General features: G+C 36.5%; 1 protein-coding gene across 7 annotated transcripts in view; it reads right to left on the bottom strand.

Annotated features, from left to right (window-relative positions):
- The window catches only part of LOC114223140 (sodium channel protein type 1 subunit alpha), a 75616-nt gene extending 54129 nt beyond the window's left edge, over positions 1 to 21487 (bottom strand). For 6 of the 7 annotated variants that reach the window (XM_028121912.2, XM_088022126.1, XM_088022129.1 and 3 more), the window contains exons 1-6: positions 21224 to 21487; positions 10248 to 10366; positions 8050 to 8139; positions 6364 to 6492; positions 4366 to 4457; positions 3201 to 3470 (exon numbers count right to left, since the gene is read on the bottom strand). In XM_028121912.2, coding sequence (XP_027977713.1) covers positions 3201 to 3470; positions 4366 to 4457; positions 6364 to 6492; positions 8050 to 8139; positions 10248 to 10366; positions 21224 to 21487 — 964 coding nt within the window. The remainder of the gene's footprint in view (positions 1 to 3200; positions 3471 to 4365; positions 4458 to 6363; positions 6493 to 8049; positions 8140 to 10247; positions 10367 to 21223) is intronic. The other variant, XM_088022128.1, reaches the window with a different exon arrangement.
- Between the last annotated feature and the right edge of the window lie 1190 nt (positions 21488 to 22677).

Here is a 22677-nt window from a genome sequence, read left to right as displayed (position 1 = left end):
ATAAATGTTTAACAGTTAATTATAACTTACAACCTACCAACTTCCAGAATATATCATAGGCAGTTTATAGCAAAAGATGCATAAATCATGTCAACTACTAAAAGAAATGAAATGAAAAATATTAAATAGTAAGGCTAAAATAAGTACTAGAGGTGAATATTGTCTCAAAGCTTTCTTTCTCTGACAAATTCTTTAGATTGTTTTAATATCAAGTTGAAATGACACTTCTTTGGTGAATTGTTCCTTGATATTCTCTACTTCCTACCCATTAAAGAATGGCAAAATTAAGAACTTTTCTCACTGTGTTACCAGAATAGGTAGCTACTTCCATTATTATTGTACTCATTGTCCTATATTGTAATTATTTGTTTACAAATATTGTTACTCCTTGAAAGAAAGTCTGATCATTAGTTACTTCTATATTACTATTGTTGGGGCCCAGCAGCCTTTCAATAAAGTTTATTGAATAAATAAGTAAAATGATGACAAAAAGAGAAACGTATCGAATTAAATCACCATTTTAAAAATTTAAGTTGACAATGTTACATTAGTTTCAGGTGTACAACATAGTGATTCCACAAGTTTATACATTATGCTACGTTCACAAGTAAAACTACATTCTGTCCTGACACACTGTTATTACAATATCATTGACATATTCTTAATGCTATGCCTTTGATTCCTGTGACTTACTCACTCTGTAACTGGAAGCCTGTGTCTCCCACTCCCTTTCACCCACCTTGGCCAACCTCCCACTCCTACCCCTCTAGCAACCATCAGTTTATGCTCTGTATTCACAGGTCTGAATCTGTTTTTTGTTTACTTATTCATTCGTTATCATATTTTTTTAGATTTCACTTATGAGTGAAATCAGATGGTATTTGTCTTCCTCCAATCTGACTTGTTTCACTGCCTAGTGAAATAATACCCTCTAATTCCACTATTATTTACCTAAAGAAAATGAAAACAGTAATTTGAAAAAATACATGCACCCCTATGTTTACTGCAGCTTTATTTGCAATAGCCAAGATATGGAAGCAACCTAAATGTCCATCAATAGAAGAATGGATAAGGAAGATGTGGTGTACACACACACAGACACACACACACACACACACACACACACACACACATGAAATACTACACAGCTATAAAAATGGATGAGATCATGCCATTTAAATAATCAAGTTTTTTGTTTTGTTTTTTTAAAGATTTTATTTATTTATTTGTTGGGGTCGGGGAGAGAGAGAGAGAGAGTGCACAACCAGGGGGAGTGGCAGGCAGAAGGAGAAGCAGGCTTCTCGCTGAGCAGGGAGCCCGATGTGGGGCTCAATCCCAGGACCTTGGGACCATGACCTGAGCCAAAGGCAGATGCTTAACAGACTGAGCCACCCAGGTATCCCTATAATCAAGTTTTAAGAAGAAAAATTTTTGGATTTTATAAAAAGAAGTATTTTCTAGGTGTTAAATTTTCAGAGAAATTTATTTGAAATTTATTCTATGCATAGTTCTATAGAGGACACAAAAACACATAATGGGAAATATTTCCATTGCTAATGTCTTTACTTCTTTGAACATAGACAAGAAAATTTAGATAGTATTTGTTAACTTTTCAATTAAAATGAAATGAAGTGGGGCGCCTGGGTGGCTCAGTTGGTTAAGCGACTGCCTTCGGCTCAGGTCATGATCCTGGAGTCCTGGGATCGAGTCCCGCATCGGGCTCCCTGCTCGGCGGGGAGTCTGCTTCTCCCTCTGGCTCTCTTCCTTCTCGTGCTCTCTATCTCTCATTCTTTCTCTCTCAAATAAATAAATAAAATCTTTTAAAAAAATAAATAAAATGAAATGAAGTGAAAGGAATATGATAGTTTCTGGATGAATTTTTGATATCAGGTATTTATAAATGAAGTTTTATCCATTAAAGTCAATGATCTAGAAACTTAATCTGAAGAAAATACAACTTTCAGGCATAAAGTTTATCTTTAACTTTTTTTAAGATTTTATTTATTTATTTCAGAGAGAGAGGCAGAGAGAGCACAAGAAGGGCAGAGGGAGAGGGAGAAGCAGGCTCTCTGCTGAGCAGAGAGCTGGACATGGGGCTCGATCCCAGGACCCTGGGACCATGACCCAAGCTGAAGGCAGCCACCTAACGGACTGAGCTGCCCAGGCATCCCTATCTTTAATTTTAATAAATTTAATTTTTTATTACTTTCAAAGACAAACCATTTTATTTATATTTGCATTTGATTTAAAATAATCTTTTCAACAGATGGAGTATTGTTAGGCAAAATGATGAATACAAATTTATAGAGCTGAAAATGCCTCAGATATTTAGGATTTCTTTTACTTTGACTCTAAGAGAAATAGAGTCCAGCACATTTTCACTAGAGAGAACAAACTCTAAGTGACATCCTCATAGTCAGTTCCTTGATTTTAGATGAAGCGAAAAAAAATAGCAGATTTCAGGGAGTTGGTGACAGCAGTAGACTTATTGGCATCATATGAAGTGAATACGGGACATATTATGTATTGCTTTGACATGTATTTTTCTTAATCTAGAGATTTGTAACTATTTGTAAATTATTTGTTGGCCTATCACTAATGTCATGAAAGAGTTAATCTGTATCATCCAAGAGATTTTCTAGATCTCCAACTATAAAAAGACACTGATTAGGTTTCTTATTATATCATGACTTTAAGAATTATCCAACTACCAGTAATTTTTTATGACTAATCGTACTTGTTCCACACAACCAGTCACTAAGGATTTTTCTTTGATTTTTTTTCCTAAGTATTACTCATCACCTTAAAATAACAAAGATACAAGCCCATCTAAAGACTAAGTTTTATATATTTAATACTTTTCTTTAAAAAAGACAGTCCCTTTCCCCATGAATTATGTTCTGTCTGCTTTTGAAACATTGCCACTGGCAAATACTAAAACTACATAAAAGAGAAAATTTTACTTACTTTCTTTGCGGCTGAATTTTTCAGCCTCCCATATAATGGAACGACAGAAAATGGCATTTAGGAGTCAAAATCAGAACAGTTATCAGTAAAATAATTAAGTGTATATGCAAACCATTGATATGGTGATTAAGAGATCACAACCAATTATGCAATGATTTTGAGAAAATTTTCCATGCCTTGGTGGAAGGCAAGTCAACAATGAAAAAATAAATTCACATAACAAAAATTCTTACTTGTATCTTGAATATATGATTTCCAGTCAAACTCAAAGTAGGTTTCATTGACAAGCGTGCCATTGTAATTCATAGTTACATTCCTCTCTATACTGTGTTCCTCCAGGGAAGCATTGGTGGGAGGCCATTGTACACACTTATTCCGCAGGTTGCCCATGAACAGCTGCAGCCCAATCAGCGCAAACACGCTCAGACAGAACACAGTCAGGATCATGACATCGGAGAGCTTCTTCACTGACTGGATCAGAGCCCCCACAATGGTCTTCAGGCCTTAAAGAAAGAAGGCTATGACTATGAAGACTTAGAAGGTCAGAAATAACAGAAGCCTCACACAATTTTCTTGAAAACATAAGATTCCATGTGTAAGTCTGAAAATAATTGTAATGCTAGTGGAGAAGCAACACTTCATGGTAGGCTAAAGTGCTAAGGGGATAAGCTCTAGAAACGTAATGATCCAAACAATGAAATGAAGATCATATCCCATTATGTTGAGAGAAAATAATGGGAGGTTCATGGTCTTCATGAAGCCTATATTAAGAAAAGGCTCTTCTATTTCTCCTTTTTGCTAATGAAATTCACCCATACTTTCCTTAGGGTCAGTTATCAGTTTTATAGCAAATTACCTGAATACATATTTTTAAATGCCTATTTATAAGTAGGAAAAGTTTTGCTATAATTCTGGAGGTGCTTTGGGGTGTAACTACACTTCAAGATAATAAATCCTTTATGCAGACTCACGCTATTCTTCATTATCTTATTTCCTTTCTTTAAAGCAATATTAGGATTTACATTGTACATACATCATCATCAATACCTACAATGAACAAAAATTACAAATTGGTACATTCAATAGGGACCAAATCCCTGGTACAACTGACATGGAGAAAAAGAAAACAAAACATGGCATCTCTAAATACAAATCACACACAGACTGTATATTTCAGTATCTCATGAAAAACACTACTAAACTCCTACGGTGATAAAAAGTGGAAAAACATAAAAACTTAGGTCCAAATAATAAGCATTATTTCCTGTAAAGCACTCGATTTTGATTATGATTTTGATTACTTTATTATGATTCCTGATTTTCTGTAATGCTGCCAAGCAAAGAAACTGTCACTGAAAATCATGATGGGTCAGCCCCATTTTTTAACCTAGCTCTCACCTGGAATGACTGAAATTGTTTTCAGTGCTCGGAGAACTCTGAATGTTCTTAGTGCTGAGACATTGCCCAGGTCCACAAACTCTGTCACGTATCTGTAATAGGGAGTTCACACACAACACAATAACAGGATACAAAGAAAGAGCTGTAGGTACAAGGAGCCTTGTGCTTCACACCAGTCATTCCTTACCTGGAATTACAGAAATAGTTTTCAAAGCTCTCAAGACTCTGAAAGTTCAAAGAGCTGAAAAATTGCCTAGGCTTACAAATTCTGTTACATACCTGTAGAATTAACTCAGAATTATTCAAGAGTTAAGCAGGATTTATATTATTCGCTTGGGCCTTTTATAAAGACTTTCTTGGTGATTCTAAATGATAATTTTGTTTTCTTAACCTACATAATTTAAGGCTCTTTGTAGGTGTAAACTTCATAAAGTATATAATCCTGTTGCTATTTTGGCAAGCAATATAATCAACATCATGTGTAACTAAGGAGAATTGAGTAAATAGAAAATAATTCTTGGCTAGAGGTTGAGGGTTTCAGTTAGAAAACAAAAAAAGGCACGGAATCATCCAAGAGAAATTTAGGCAGGAAAAAGCAGATTGCCTTACAGACTATCTGTACATGTAAAGGTTTTTCTAGTGCAATTCCTAAGTGAAAGTTGGGCAAGGTAAGAACAAGATTTTTTGAGGGCTCAATGGTGTCCCTCCTATTACTGCTACTTTAGTCTCACAAAACAATTGTCCCAATATGCTTTCTTTTGAACTGTGGCCAGAAGGAATGGGGAAGAATTGGCTTATCCTAACTAGTTATGGAATTAAGATGAGACAGGCAGCATTTGGAGCCCTGAGTATGTCAGCCCTACTTCTCCTCCTGTCTACCCCATTGTGCCTACAAAGACCAAGAAAATCAGCTCCTGAAGGAACGGTGAGGGCAGGTGGACCACCTTCCTCCACACTAATTTCACCTACTCCTGAATGGCCTTCAATTACTTTTCTGAGTCTGTTCTTCCTTGGGGGAGTTTACCACTAGAAAAAAAAGGGGGATGGATAGAAAAATTGTGCATATTACTGAGTGTATCTGGATGGGAGATGAAGATAAGAAGGTTTATGTTGAGGGTAAAGAATGATACAAAAAAAAAAATTGCAGAGGGAAAGAAAAGAGGAAGAAAGAAATGGGATCAGGTGAGGAATAGGAAGAGACAGAGAATGTGTCTGCCCGTAAGTCTTAAAAATCACTTTGCTGATGAAATAATAATTTACTATATTAGATACATAATATATTAAGTACCTTATTTTTTCCCATTAGTTTTATCTGTCAGAAGGTTTTGATGCTCATAGATGCTTATTTTCCATTATTCTACCAAACTAATAAAAGAAGACAGAAAGAGGGGTGTCTGGGTGGCTCAGTTGGTGAAGCATCCAACTCTTGATTTCCACTCAGGTCACGAGCCCAGGGGTTGTGAGATGGAGCCATGAGTCAGGCTCTGTGTTCAGCGTGGAGTCTACTTGTCCCTCCCCCTCCCTCTGCTTGCGCGCGCTCTCTCTCTCTCTCTCAAAAAAAAAATAAATAAAATCTTGAAAAAAAAGAAGACAGAGAGAATACATAATATAGATAAGGTCAATGAAAATTTGTGCAGCCAGCTGTGGTTTGTGGCTATAATTTTTTAAAGTCATTTTCACTGATGGATTATGAATACACCTGTGCTTTCATATTGTGTGCATGTGGGAGGCGGTTGTGTGTGTGTTGAACAAGTGGCAGCTTTGAGGTCTGCTGACATGTTTGTTACACGTGGAAACTGTAACTTCAACCCTCTGCAGAGGTTATATGCCAAAATGAAATGCCACTTTGACCTCTGTTGTGCTAAACCAAATCAGGAGCTTAAATGTATAAATCACACCAAGGTATTTTTCAGTTAAAGCAAGCTTACTTTTTAAAAACATAAGCACGCATAGAAAGCCAAACCATATTCTATCTTACAATTTCAAAAAGGCACTTACGCAAATGTAATGACAGTGAAGTCGAGCCAGTTCCACGGGTCCCGAAGGAAAGTAAAGTCTTCTAAACAGAAGCCCCTTGCAATAATTTTTATAAGTGACTCAAAAGTATATATTCCTGTGAAGGTGTACCTGGAGGTAAGTATCCAAAAAGAACTGATAAAGCAATAGTTTTCTTTTATAGCATATCAATTTCTTATCACTCTGCCATTGGAATAGAGAATATTAAAAAAGGAATCTAAGCAGGTTGATGTTATTTTCATGGACATAAAACATACCCCTAAATTTAAATTCACTCCCTAAGATATGAAGAGTTGTTTTTAAAGTGTCATAAAGGCAGAGTAGGAAATACATGCTGTATAAAGTCTATGTAGCTACTGTCTGAGATGTCTTGGTATTGACATAAATGAATAGAAAGAACCTCCTGAAAATTACCCAGTACGTTCACATGATGGATAATAATATTGCAGAAGCATAAAATGATTTTCCCTTAGAAAGTAAAAAGCTAATTTCAATCATGTTTTATGAATGCGAGAACACCGACAAGTTAGCAAGTATTGTGGTTTTGTCTTTCTACAAATAAGACAGTTAACTAACTTGGAAAAAGGATTTTGTTAACCTCAAAATGGGATAATTCTAGGGTCGTAAGAGGTGAAAATTTAACCTAGAATAAAATGTTGGGCTAATTCAGAAATTTAGATGTTTCCAAAGTTTTGACCTTCTACTCAGAAGTTAGAGATCAAAGTCACAGAAACCAGGGGGACTGAAGATGGATGGACCTCACATGTTAACTTCAATACTTTAGGTATTCTTTGTATGTAAATTTTATGATTTCCTGTAGGATCTCTGTTTCTGATTGGCTCCAACTTGGAAGTGTCCAGGAAGGGAAGGGGCTCTTGGGAATGCCCTCGTGGTTGTTGTTTTCAGGGTCAGCAACCATAGGGCAATAGTAGTTACAAACTGGGCAGGGTGAGCCTCCCCAGCAGCCCGTAACACAAATCCAGCCTCTCTGCCCTCAGAGGTGACCCAGAGCAACGCCGTCAGTGCAGTTAGTAATGCTTCCAGTTTTCAAAAACACTACCATTACTTTTACTTCAGTTAGTGTAGCCCTCAGTTTATTGAATTTTCCAGTTGTAAAATCCCAAATTTGGGGATTTTTTTTTTTTCAGTGAATTTTTTGATGACAACGCTTAAAACTGACAGAGGCCTGACATGAAGTGGATGTGCTCGATGGCAATGAAAACTCGAAGAGGCTTAACACGGTCTTCCTATGGCCTGTGTAATAGCCCCCGATAAACTCTGAACTCACTGACTTCATCTGGAATTTAACTGGAATCCAGATCTACCATATTGGTTTATTTCTGCCATCGCTTTCATCACATTTGCTTTGGCTGCTATAGATCCTAAAGGAAAAACGGTGAGTGTACAAGGGTGAGGGGATTCTGATCACCATCAAATATAGGCGGACGACAGATATTAGATCTAATGGCAGCAGGCCCGAGGGCCAATGTCATTTGTCTTCCTGCTTTGTATGTGGGCTTAGAAATGGCTTTAATAAAAACACTCTTCCGTTTTGTTTGGAAAGTACATTGAGGCATAGTTTCAAAATCCTATACGTCTGTATATCTATATAGTTCTCTCTACACGCGCGCTCACATAGTAGGTGGTTTAAATATCAGTTGAACTTACTCTACATTCTTTGTCCAGTCAGGAGGGTTACTCATTGTCATAAACACACAGTTTGTCAAAATAGTGCACATAATTAGCATGCTGAATAATGTAGGTAATTGTTAAGGAACACACAAAAGAAAATCCAAATCCATGTACTATATTATATAAAACTAACATTGGAAGCTCAAACTGGAGTTTAGTCAGGATGCAGTGACTCACACGTTTTTGGGCAATTATCTAATTTCTTTAAATTTCAGTTTTGTCATCTCTAAAATGTGGCAATAATATCACCCTCAGAAAGCAGTTGTAGAGATGAAGTGAGATAATGTATGAGAAAGCTTGATCTGAGTATAAAACGTTGCTTTTGATACTATTATTGAATCAATATCTTTACTTCCCAGAGAACTTTAGTGGGAAAACTGTGCAATCTGGAGTGGCACAGATTTTGAGCAGGGAAAACTGATTTGAACTAATTTGAATTTGAACTAATTCAGGTGACTAAAATAGTAAATTGGGAAGGAAGGCACATATATGCAATATTGTAATTTCTTAAATACATGCTATAGAATAAGTTTGATACACTAAGAAATATGTAGTCAAAGTACAGCATGGTGCTGAGCGTGGGATTGCTCCATTTTGACTGATTTGTTCAAGTGCAGCCATACTGAATGTGAATAAAAGTGAAAATTCCAGAAGGCCAGGACTTAAAGTGATATGAATGTAATTAAAATTCAACATAAATGTGATCTTGGGCAAGTCACTTGCCACGGAATCTTATGTCTCCACTGACTTTCCCACAGTGTAGCTAATCAAGTATAGACCTTGTCAGTTTGAGGTGAAGATTACATGAGTTAAAATGTGTAGGGTAGTCGGCACAGGCCTAAATGTTAGTAGATACAATCCAAGTGTTAGCTCAAACGAATGACTAAACGTAACAGAATTATGGAGCTGAAAGGGACCTTGAAAAACACCTAGTGTAATCACTATATTTCAGAAATCAGAGAAATAAGACCTAAGCTCTAGAGAAATTAGATAACTTGGCTGAGGAGTAGAACACAAGTTTCCTGCCTTCATATCAAATATTCTTTCCACTACAGTTTACTGCCAAAACAAAAATTTTCCATAACTGAAAAGGAAGTTTTCACCAAATGACCACATGATGGCACTAGGAGTACAAACTAGGATAAGGTAACCTCCACGAATGTAAAAACCTTGAACATATAATTTTTATGTTTTGAATCTTTTAATATTAATAACATTATATTTATACCACCAAGGAATCACTTGCTATCAGGTTAAAAATAGAATGGCCTTTTCAGATTTAGAATCTTTTTTTAAAAAAAATCAGGTAGTATGTGTTTATGAAAATTACAACAGTATTTTTATATTTATTATCACCAAAGTCGTCAAAGGAGACATAATCAGAAATAAAGTTGTTTTTTTTTGCCAATGAATATGAATAGATTAATTTAGTTGGAGTCCGTTTTTAACACCAGTGGAAATCTCAAAGTCAAATCCCTAAAGACCATTTGGAAATATAATCTCAGCTTCTTTCATTAACTTCCAGAGTCTTTACTAAGCAATCAGTTTTCCATGACAGAGCCATAATTCAATGACTTGAATTTGAAATTCAGCCAATATTGCAGTATTTCCTCATGGATTTCATTAGGAAAGTTCAAGAATTAACTAAGTATTGGCCAAAGATCCCTGACATTCTCCCACAGAAAATATACTTAAAGGTTTATTCTAAGGTACACTAAAATGCTTTATATAATAGATATGTCTAAACTTGGCTCTGGAAATAGATTTCTCTGTTATTATATCATTATTCACTGCAAATTCTAGATCATCACAAACTTGGTACAATGATGGTAAGGATAAATATAGCCACCTTACACTACATTTGTAAGACTCAATCCATACAAGTATTTTTTAGGAAGATATATCTATATATCTATATATCAAAAGGTTACAGAGTGATGTATCATATATATTTGAAAGATATATGTATAGAATATTAAAGACTTTGTAAGTTTCAGAGATATCCATGTGACTAATAAACTGTAAGAATAAGGCTTATATGACAAAAGAAGATACAAAATGAGTGATAAAAGCCATAGAATATGACATTTCCCAAGCCAGTTTTATATCTAGCTACAAAGCACTTATAGATTTTTACACACAAATAGTTAACATTGATCACTTGAAAAGGATATGAATGTACCAAAATCTTAATAGCTATTTTCCTAAGAGGATTGAAGGGAGTTAAAATGTACAGGGCAGAGGTGGCACTGAACCGGAAGATGGCCTTCCCTTTATTCAATACTATAAAAGTCTGTAAGATAGGAACACAACATAGAAGTATAAAAGTATAAACCATTTAAACTCTATTGCCTACTTCTGTTATTTGTCATAATGAACTATTCCAATGTTGTGACTTCTAATGTGTACCATGCAGACAAGCTGTCACTGGATCTCTAACTAGAGAGGACATCCAAGGGTGTCACTTACCTTGTACCTGATACTTACCTGCAATTTTATCATACATAAGGTATTTAGCCAAGAGAATTTATTTATTGTCTTAATATTTTAAACACCTGAGTTAAGTGAGAATCTTAAATTGGGTGCATATTTCATTTCATCCTAAGACTCATAAGATACTACATTCCTTTTGTAGTGATTTCAGCCTTCCCAATTCAAATATCTTGAAAATTAGTCCTGTAGAATGCAAAATCATTCAATAGGACTAATACATTTTTTTGAAATTATTTTTTAACCCCTTATTCTTTAAAATAAATATCATCACTCCATGGGTAATAGGAAATAAAAACAGTCACCATCAAACCCGCTCTTGAGTTAGAGGGACACGATCCAATAATTGATTTTTGAAAGCCAAGCTCCCTGGAGAGTATCTGTTGACCAGGAGTGCTAAATTCTGTACTGGGATTTCTGAGTTAGCTGACACATTGAATTCTAATCCCAATTGACTGCTCATCTCATACAGTGCTTTTTTAGCACGGAGGAAAAGCTCAAAGCCCCCAAAGAACCTAGGATCCATGAATGCGAATGGAATCACATTCCAAAAATTAGATATATTTAAAAGCAATTAGCAGTGTTCAGACAAAAAAATAAAGTGGCAACATACAGTAACATAAATAACATATAATGAACGATTCTGACTCTGTGTTTCTTAAGGCATTTACCAATAATCATGTAACATAAAATTTACCATCTTAACTGAATTCTAAATGTATAGTTTAGTATTGACTTTTTAAAAGAATGTATTGGATGGCTTATTAGAGTGAAGTACCCTAGCATCTTTTGAATCTAATTAGTTCAATAAAAATTTCATTATCACAACTCCTCAGGATAATATTTACTGCACGAAGTCACTTCAATACCAAAGAAAAAGTTCAAAATTGGTAGTGGAGGAAAAAGGCTGAGAAATAGCATCGAGCTTGAAATAGGCTTCTCTTTAGAGCCCATGGCTATAGAAAACTCATGAAACATTTTAACGTATGAATAATCATGTATCTCAGAACAAATTTCAAAACATAGCGTTTTGACTGAATCAGAAAGGAGATTCCATATATGAAATATCACTTTAAGGATACATTTGTATGAGGAGAACTTTTCATACATTAGATGGTGGTCAGGTTTGTCACTTACCGCTTCATAAATAATTAAACTCAAGTAACATTTATTGAGCTCCTATATGATAAGCTGTTAATATGTATGAGCATGGCAAACACCTGGAAAGTATCATGGAACTAGTTCAGGTCCAAATATTAATTTAATTAAACTTCAGTGCAAAAGATGGTTATGAACTGTTTGGCACAATATTTGCAAAGCTCTGTGCTACGGTTTACAGGGAAAACAAAGAGACATGACCCCAAGAATTTTATATACTAGTAAATGTTCAACTATGTCAGCCAACAGAAGAAAATCTAGAAGGATAAGCGAAGGTTTACCTACATCAGAGCTGTCCAATAGAAATATTATGTGAATTACAAACCTGAGCCCATATGTGATTTTAAATATTCTGAGAGCCATGTTTTTAAACAGTAAAGAAGCCAGTGAAATTAATTTTAGTAATGTTTTCTTTGACCTACTATATCCATTATATTATCATTTCGTGAAATCAATATTAAAAGTTATTGAGGTGTTTTGCATCTTTTTTTTCTTTTCATAGCAATTCCGAGTCTTCGAAATCTGGATTCACCACATGTAAAGTACCGTAGCCACACTTGGCTAATGTCTATTGCATTTGGCAACACAGACCTAGACGTACACCATGCATTGCCCAGCTTGCTTCAACTCTCTTCAGCAAGGTACAACCAGTTCTGATCTTAAAGGCAAACACCGCTCTTACTCGACAGTCTGACAATCTGGAGAGCAACAGTAGGAAAATGGGAAGTAGGATTTATTTGAACTCCTGTTGTTATTGAGAGTGCAGACTCTGGAGTCAGATGTCTGGCTCAAAGGTGACTCCGCAGCCTTCCAGCAGTGCGATCCTAGGCAAGTTACTTCATTTTCCTGTGGCTCATTTGTCTCTTTTGAAAAATGGGAATACATATTCTTAGCTCATAAAGTTGCCGTGATTGCAGTTCAGTATGCCTAGTATTGTGTATTTTTAGTAAATCCCTTAGGTGATTCTTCAGTAGCAGAGCTGTGAACCCGTATCTGTTAATGGGCAACACTTAAAGTTGCCCAAAGTGTCAAAGATTATGTTGTACACATGCAATAAAATCCTTCCCCTTGACCTAGCTGTATAGTCAATAAGGAAACAATTATATTAGAATAGTTTAGTAGAAATTGCTATTTATGAATCTGTGATTTTTGTCTCTGAGTTTTTTAGAAAGTGATTTGTTTATAAATTTTTTTTTCCCAAGGTGGATGCTGAACTTAACAAGCCACAGTTTTCCAGTCTCTTTTTCTAAAGATGTCCACTATCTTAACTCTTCTTTCGATCTAGGGGCCATGTTCCTTACAGTAAATAGTTTCAGTCTAAGGCCCAATTTTATATTTATCTAAACATTATCCAAAAATTACCAAAATAATAGGACTGCCTCTAAATTTAATGCATTTGCCTGCTCTTAAAGTAAACGCCCTGGCAAAAGTAACAGAGGAAGGTTAGCAATGATCATGAACAACAGAAAATATAGAATACACTCTTTGTTGATTAAATTTTTGCTTTAGCCTCTAAATTAAACAATTTTCAACTTGTACATACGCTATGCTCCAAAAGTATATTTGGAAATCAGTTGTTTGAAACTTTGAATATATTTTCCCACAGAAACAATATATACATATACATACATATACACATAGACATATATATTTACATACCACTCAAAAGCCTCTGTAACTCCTAATGAAAAGGAATCCTGTGTTAATGGTACTATGAAATCTTATCACCGTGTAAAAGAACTTGTGACTTGCAAATAGCAAAAGAATTCCAAGTTGGGCTGTCAGATGCACCTTTCCCCTTGCTGTTGCCCTGGCATGTGAACGAGGGAAATTCCCTGGCACCCTCTTCTGCCAGAAAGAGGATTCAACCTTTTCCTGGTTCTCAGCTGGTGGTTTGAGAAGAGATTTAGAAGGGAGGGGCTGAATTGAGAGCCACATGGCAGGAGGAGAGATGTTTCAGAAGTTCTGGATGTAAAGAACTTCATAGAAAGTCAGGAGATTTCATTAATGCATAGCTCCGGCAACATTCCTCATCTGCCAACTCCATGGCATCTAATACTTTTTTTTTTTTCTTTCTCCCCACTGTGGGCATTCTAAAAGGTCTTACCTACTTCCCTGCCTATTTTGTGATAACCTGGGGATTCAGGCCAAGATTTCCCTCCTTTTCTCGCTCACTGGGGGATGGAAAGCTTTCTCACGGGTTTACCACCTGATGACTGAAGGGAGCAGGCAATATTTAAACATTATTTTTCTATCCTGGTCTTATCTATTTTTCCCTTTAGGCTAGGGATAAGCAGCCTAAGAACAACTTGCGGCACTTGCCTGCCTGTGGCACACCCAAGCTTTAGTATCTGGCCTTCCCCTAATTACACATGTAGTCTTTAAGCCAGGGATCACAAGCCAAAATGCCCCAGAGGCTAGGTGGTGGGAGGTCCCTATCAATTTTTTGGTATGCAGACCAGTGATGCCAGACCTGATATTATAAGAGAACTCCTAAAATAAGCAGATCATACATGTGCGCATGTATGCATGAGTGTGTGTGTGTAATCTCTTGATTTATAGATCTTGGTAACTAATTCAAAATAAATAATATTGCATGAGTCAAACCAAATGTATTTGTGGGCTCAATACCTCACAGTGTTTTTTTTTTTTCCTTCTCTTTTTTAATCTCTGTTTTAAGCTCACGCAAAAGAGAAGAATTTGTACCCAGGGAGGAGTCTGTAAAGTTGCTTGTCCCTGGGCTTTAGCTGGGTGTAATGGTTGGGGTGCGGGTGGGGCCAGTGCTGGAGACAACCCCACCGGAGGTGCCCGCTGGGCTCTTAGTCAGGGTTGCAGCTGCCTCTGCCTTCACCTTGGGAGAGGAGAAACTGTAACCACAGGTGCAAATACAATCTGGGGGTCAAATATTTTCCAGCCTGTAACTTCAGCCTATACTGTGGGTGTGGTACATTATTATATGCTCAATTTTTCATTGACTGGAGAGGACTAGTTTGAGGCCCAGTTTTCTTGCAGACTTGCTGTGTCAGAAGGTTGAGCAGATTACTCCCTGTTGGTTTCTACATCTGAATAGAAAAGATGTGAATGCCCTTAGTGAATTCTAAAGTGCCATAAAAATATGAGAATTAAAAGGTTAAAAGTGTTTGTCTGGTCTCATACACATTGCGTAGTTGAAAACAGGACCAATTTTCACATTGGAACTTTATTGCTCGATCTTTCCTCCCAAGTTTCATATTAAGAAAACAATGCCATCTGATACTTGCACACCTCCAAAATAGATTCAAATCCCATCCATTATTCTTGGTCTTCATTGTCGAAAATCTAGACCAAGCTTCCAAAAAGACTCCCAACTTGATCGTTAAAAAGATAAAAGTGGACCATGTCACTCCTGTAACTTAAGTGCTACTGACAATTCATTTTGCCCTTAAACTTCAAACTCTTTAATAATGCACTCCCGAGCACCTTTATCTAGCCTTGGCCCACCTCCCCAACCACATCTTACTCTCTTCCTACTTATTACAGCCCAGCTATATTGTATGTCTGCCTGTACGCTGTTCCCTTTCCCTGGAAGACTTCTCTCTCCTCTCCTTACTACCCTTCAAATCCCAAATTAAATGCATTTCTTTACAGAGGCACATACTTTAAGTTTCCTGAATCTGTCCTCTTGAAAAAAAAAAGTGTTTATCACCCTATTAGAATCTGGTGGGAAATGTAATTTTCTAATTATTTTAGAAGTTGATATAAACCTAGGGAGTCTTAAAGATTTTAATTTTTACAAAGACAGGACATGCCCCTGATTGAGAGAAATAGGGAAGCAACAAGTCGGGTTTGGGAAATATTGCCAACCTAGGAGATGAGGGGTACAGCTTGCAAAGTGGTGTGAGTAGAGAGGCAGGAAAAGCAGCAATCAGCTTATTTATATTCTATTACTGACTTTTCTTTTCCATCGGCATTATCAGTGCAAAGACTGCACACCCGAAGTGGCCTGGCCATGAGCCACAGAAGCTGACAGATCTGTTTTAAATCTAGTGTGCGTTACTTAATAGCTTTGTGATCTGAGGCAAATTACTTCACCTCAGTTTCATTATTTTGAAATAAAGACAAGAGTTATCTTGGAAGGACATGAGGATTGAAGAGGAACTGTAAATATCCTGATAGTAGTGCTTTAAGGACAGAGTTATAATTTTTGCCTGCCTGGCATGGCTTCTTCAGCAGGCTCCATCTCTCGAAATTTTGGAGAACACCTCTGCTCTACACTGTCTGCCCGTGTGGCTCGGGTGGTGCTGACCCACCCCTTGGCAACGTAAGTCAACATGTGCCATTAATCTGGTCAATGAGCCCATCATATACCCCAGCCTACAGGAACCGGTTCAGAGGAGGTCATGGGAACTAATTAGAACCGATTCTGGGATTTTTGTTGGAGCTTTTGAAAAAGAAAGTGAGCTTTTTCTTGGGGTTCTTAGGCTGTAGGATGTTAGCTTGCGGCTACCTGTGGCGACTTCCGCCATCTTGTGGCAAGAGTCAACCCGTGAATGCAGCCCGCATAGGAGAAAGTAGAGCCCAAAATGGAAAAGGACTGTGTCCTGCTGTTGTCCTTTTAGCTGCTGGATCCTTTGATATTAAAACGAGATTCGCCCCACACATACATTTATTTATTAATTAATTAGTTAGCTTGTTCGTTTTCAAAAACTAGTTTCTGTTGGATTTTTGTCACTCTCAATTGAATGGTTTCTTCCTAATATAGCAGGTGCTTAATAAATGCTAACCATTATTTCACTACCATCATCATCATCATCTGGGGATTGTTCCTGAGCCAGAGGTGGGGAGGTGACAAGGAAGAAAGGGGCACAAGGAAGAAATAATGGATGAAGAGGAGAAAGATTTGGAAATCAACTATAGTGCCTTGGGTGGAAGGGAGAGCCTTGGGGACTGCTAGTTCTAGAGGAGCTAATGATATGCCAAAAAAAAAAAAAAGTTATAAATTGGGGCCTGTTCATAAGACAATTTATGGAATCATAAGCTTTTATTTACCATCTACTTTTCTGATTAAATTACTATTAAACTACTTTTCTATTAAGTTACTTCTGCAAGAAAAACTCCCTAATCCCAATTAAAAACGAAACAAAAAACTCCCTCTACCCAATATAACAATTTAAAATTCCTGTAGCAATAACAGACCAGGCATGAATTTGAAATCACAAATTCATATATGACCCTTCATGCAGCTCCAATAAAGAGGCAGTACACATCTTTTTTAGAAGAGCTGAGAAAAAGGGAGAATAAGTTGTTCATAGATGGCCCATGAGACAATCAAGGAAAGAATACATTTTTAACTGGATACATATCTATATTCCATAATTAACAAACATCCATTTTCACTACAGATCTAAAATACCTCATTCTATTTCCAGGACACTGTCACAAAGGATATTTTCTTCCATGGTACTAATGAGTCATCTGTAACTTTTAGAAGAACATGAGAAGAAAGAAGCTTTCTGTAATAAAGAGTAGGTGAAGAATTTGAATGTATAGCCAAATGGTACAAAATTAACCCAAGCTGTGAAAAGAAAAGTGAAAAAAAATAAGGAAAAATAAAGTGTGTGTTTACAAGCTAAATGTGCCTTGCCACATAGCTGAAGTAAATAAACAAACAAAAGGAACCCAACCTGGAATCATGTTTTGAAGAGCACTGGACCACAGCTAACATGAGATGGAAAAATTCTGTGATTGTATTCTGATAGCACTGTTATTTTATTTTTTGGTTCTTACCATGGACTGCTGAAGGCTTAAAACCTCTGAGGGTCTGGAAATGCTTCCATGCATCAGGAATGTTCATGAGATGATTGCTACTATCTCTCCAGTTGTTACTACAACATCACTGACCATGGATTAAGCTACTTTAACAATTTTAGTAGAACTCTCGAACATTATATAACTTGCACATTTTAAACTAGGGCAAAGAAGATAAAAATATGTGGGCATATGCCATCTGAAAATACACCATTGGCAATGACATTTCCATAAGCTTACTGACATTGTCTTTTTAGAAGATCACAGAGGGCTTTAGTGTGGTTTGTGTTGTTCCTATTCCCTACATATAAATTTCTTATATGGATACCACTGTATTTTAAAATATAACCCAAGGAATAGATTCTGCAACCATTTTTATTGTAGGCTTGCTTTGTTTATTCTATATATTAATAAGAAAGAAACTAGAGACTTTGTATATAGATATAAATGGCACATTAATTATCGTACTTGAGTTAAACCTTAGGGAAGGTTATATTTGTATATTCCAACTCACTCAGGCAATAAAATCCACATCCCCGTTATCAGGAATAGTGGGAAATTTCATCCCAAGAAGCATTTTCTCCAGTGACATTTCCACCATTAGATGCTTTGTCTATGCCAGGTGAACCGTGTGTGTGTCATCCACTGTTTTAATGAAGATCACCCTGCTGATCTCAGATACCCAAGTCAGAAAATAAAATTGGTTATCAAATATCAAAAGAAATATTATTTTTTAAAAGACTATTAATTTTCTAAGCATTCCAACTTTAGTCAGAGCAAATTAATTTAGAATTTAAGGCTACTCCTCAATACTGGAATAATCCAATTATGGAAAGAAAATTTAAGACTGGAAGCCAGTGTCATGGCAACTATAGAAAGTCTTAACATGAAAATGTAAAAGAAAGAAATTTTAAACACATAGCTTAGCAGTGTGTCCTAAGCATGCAATGTCAGTTTCTAAGGGTTTCAGTGCTGCAGTTTCATTTATATTGCTGTTGAATGGATTACATTTGAAGACTTGCTTGATGTCAGCCCAGTGTTAAGGCAACGGACTTGCCTTACCTTGGGGAACACTCCTTCCTGATAACAATATTTCTCTTATCAGGTTGTCCTGCTTGCACAATGTGATTTATTCCAAAATGCCAAAATGTTTTTCCTTCCTCACACAATGTACATTTGAAGATAAGGATAGATGATGTTAGAGGCAACTTGGAATGTGAACCTAACAAAGTTTATAAGGGTTACTTTAGCACAAGAATCTGGCTGACTAGTCATTCCTTCAGAGCTGGTCTTTCATCCTCAGTTTGAAGACCTTTCTTTTAACTATTTGAAAGGGTTTGCACAATTTCCTTTTCTACCTGCCTTCATATCCTTTCTTATGTATCATTTGTTATAAACCAATCAAGGGGTGTTTTGTTTGGGGACACTCCCTCAAGACAACAACTGTTATCAGTCAGAAAACTCTTTAATTTAAAGGAAAGATTGATTGGGTAATCTGGTTTCCACATAAGGAATTGCTGCCCTTGTCAACATGTATTAGTTTGGTCTTTCTCAAAGTATTCATTTACTGTTTTACAAATAAGGACAGGGTGTATGAGCTGCGATGCTAGATTTCAGCCCTGTTGAGGAAGGGGTAGACTCTGGGTAGCTTTAATAATTTTTAGGTTGTGATTATTACCAGAAAGAGGGGGCATGGATGTTGGGGGGGGTAGCAAAAGCCTGGCTGAGGATGGAGCCCCCTCACCCATGATAACAGCACCTCTAAACAGGCTAAAAAAATAAAGAAACAAACTCTACGGTGTGAGTGTCTGTTTAGAAACACATCAGAGTCAGTCACTACTTCAAGAACGAAGCAATTTCAAGTAAGTTAAAATGTTTGTATAATTGAATTATTTGCATTGTTGCTTTCCTTATACAAATATAAACCCCTCATCATTTGCTTAATTTGGGTTTTAGCTTTTCAGATATTATATTAAATTAATTTTCAAAGGACTGACAGTGATAAGTGCAACTTATAATTTAAATGGTAGTTATGAAATGGATAAATTCTTACCTGCTAAGATTTAACAATACTGTTAAAGAGGGAAGTTAAATAAAAGATAATGAAATCTATAGAAAATGATTTTTATCTCTTTCTTTACTGTATAATGGGCAAAGCAGTTTTTAAAAAGGGAAATTAAGTACTAAAATTAGTTACATCCTGAAAAGTTAAAAAAAAAAATCTGAACATAGTGAGATTTTTTACCTCTGAAACTACAGTAGTCAATAAGAAGCGATTTGTAAAACTGTCTCAAATCCACATAATAAAATCGCCAAGCTTACACATTTAGTAAGGACTAACTTGATATAGAACTGTGCCAGCAACCAAGAGGGTCCCTAAAAGTTTGGAGGATATTTTAGGGCTCATGTTTAACTAAAAAATTTTATTTGCTCAGTTACAATCTCTTTGCCTCACCCTACTATGAAGAGTTCACAGAGGTGAAAAAGATAATAAAATGTTGCACATTAACTAGTCATAAGTTTAATCTAAAATCAATATGACACTTTTTAAAAATTTTATCCTTTTCTACACTTTCCTTCTTGGTTTAGTGAAATCATGGTCATAATGAAAGACTGGGTCCTTAATACAAGGTATTCATTTCAAGCACAGATACAGAAAATGCAGGCTTTTAAATATCATTTTATAAGTTCTTCCAGAATACTATATTTTTGTTAATTCTTACCAGTATCAATATACTTTCACCAAAAACCTAAATAATTTTTTTGAAATAAAAATATTTTAAGCAAAATTTTATTTTATGTATTAATAATATTGAGAAAAATGGCTGAATAACTTTCATTATTTAAATTTTGATTTAACACTGTGATACAGCAATTCAGTTGTTTGTTTCATAGTTCAGTTAATTGATACACTGAGGTGTTTTTTTTTAAGATTTTATTTATTTATTTGAGAGAGAGAGAATGAGAGATAGAGAGCACGAGAGGGAGGAGGGTCAGAGGGAGAAGCAGACTCCCCGCCGAGCAGGGAGCCCGATGTGGGACTCGATCCCGGGACTCCAGGATCATGACCTGAGCCGAAGGCAGTCGCTTAACCAACTGAGCCACCCAGGCGCCCCGATACAACTGAGTTTTAATGGCTGTTACTGCTAAACATGATACTTTCCAAAGATACATGGATCCAAGTGGAAAAAGTACATTATTATTTGCTCTGAATAATTTTTAAAACTGTAGTTTGTATAGGAATGTTCTTTTCTAAGTAGGAAAAAGTTTCTGCAGGGAATTGATTTATTATATATAACATAATATAGAAATTGAAACCCTTGTGGCATCAAATTTTGTTCCATGAGAAATTAATACTAATATTTTTGAAATCTTTATCACTTTTGATAATTTCAGGATTTTCAAGAGCAGAAAACACATAAAATTGTATAGGAAATTCAGTCTCTGGGGAGAACTTTTAATTTGTTAAATTAGCTGCCTGCCTACATCATACATTTATTTTTAGGTACCTGTTGTGGTGCATTTGGGACAGCTCCATCTGTTATGATATAATCAATTTCTTTCTTGTGGATACATATGCATAAAACACACACAAATGTGTTTTATTTCTTAAACAGAAGGACTTTCTGCTAATTTGGCACATGTTGATGCTATAATAGTCCAAGGTATGCAGTAGGCAATTAGCAGTAAAATATGCCTGATAAAAAGCACTCACTTTTTTATTGATATAGTATGGGTCCAGGTCCTCCAGCGGCTCTGACACCATCTCTGGAGGGATGTCTCCATAAATAAAAGGAAGGTTCTTTCCAGCTTCCAAGTCACTATTTGGCTTTGGGCCATTTTCGTCATCATCTTTCTTGTCTGGTTTGGGATTCTTAGCCTTTTCTTCTGCAATGCGTCTCTCAATAGCCGCAAGAGATTCTCTGGTGAAGAAGTTGAAGCTGTCAGGTCCTGGTGGTACAAGCACTGTTTGCTCCATCTTGTCATCCTGCACATTTTAATTACCATTTACTCTGCATATGAAAGTCCTAAAAAAAAAAAAAGGATGGAGATATTCTAAGGAGATTAAGAGAAGATTTTAATGTCTAAACACTGGTCATTAAGTATGAACTAGAGGAATGGATTTTTGTTTCCAGCTAAATTGAAATATAATGATTAAATATATGTTTTTTGTAAGAAGACCACTTAACACCAGATCCACTCTTTCAATCCATTTTTAAGTGTGCAAGACAGTATTGTCAGCTACCCACACAAAGTTGTAGAGCAGTTCTCTAGTACTTATTCCCCCGGCATAACTGCAACTTCACACCCATTGCTTATCCACTCTCCTCCCCCCACCCCCACCCCCCAACCATCATTCTACTTTCTGCTTCATCGGCTTTGGCTTAACAGATATGCTTTCTAGCTCAGGTTTTGTTAAGTGTCCCATGTTTATTAATTCTTGTGTTTTGCCGATACAGGAACCGTGCCATAACTTAAGAAAGTGATTCAACTATAGCCCTAATTAAAGTACATTAGGCTAAATACCATCATGTCCCTAATGGGCTGTTCACTCCCTGAGCCACCCAGATGAGGATGGGATGTATCCCCACAGAGGCAATGGAGAGCTTATCAACAGGATGAAGTGGAAAGGGAGTTGTCTCTGAGAGGATATAAAATCCAGCCCTTCAGTCCTGACAAGCGGCTCCTGGCCAAGCTGATCAAAACAGTTTGCTTCTGCCAGCCTGTATAACCAATCAAATAGTCATTACGGCCTGAGTCACAGACCTGAGTCTTGGTCTAACCTGAGGAGGTAACTGGGACTGCGTGTGACCTGCTCACGTCGTTAGCCATGCCAGCGTTGGCTTTCTTGGACACACACAGAAGGAGGCAGTTCAGTGTTGGACAAATGCCGTGTATGTGACTAGGAATGAGAAAAAGACTAAGCTGGGAAGAAATTCCTGGATTGGGCCCCAGGTGGGAGAAGACAGCAGAATTCTCCTGTTTCAGGAAAAAATGAGCGGAAAGGAGCCAGGGTGCCATAAGCGCAACAAGAATGGAAGTGTTTTGCTTCCCTAAAGCAATAATGTTATTCTTGCTGATTCTATAGTCCTGTAGTTCTAAACATATTACGAGGACCTGAGGCAAAACTCTCAACTCCATATAGCAGAGTCAGATCTGATCTGATGC

This window comes from Eumetopias jubatus, unplaced genomic scaffold (assembly GCF_037043125.1).
Source record: "Eumetopias jubatus isolate StellerSeaLion01/CBP00866 unplaced genomic scaffold, mEumJub1_p1.0 scaffold_3, whole genome shotgun sequence".
Classification (NCBI taxonomy): Eukaryota; Metazoa; Chordata; class Mammalia; order Carnivora; family Otariidae; genus Eumetopias; species Eumetopias jubatus.
This window is presented reverse-complemented; position numbering and strand designations above follow the sequence as displayed.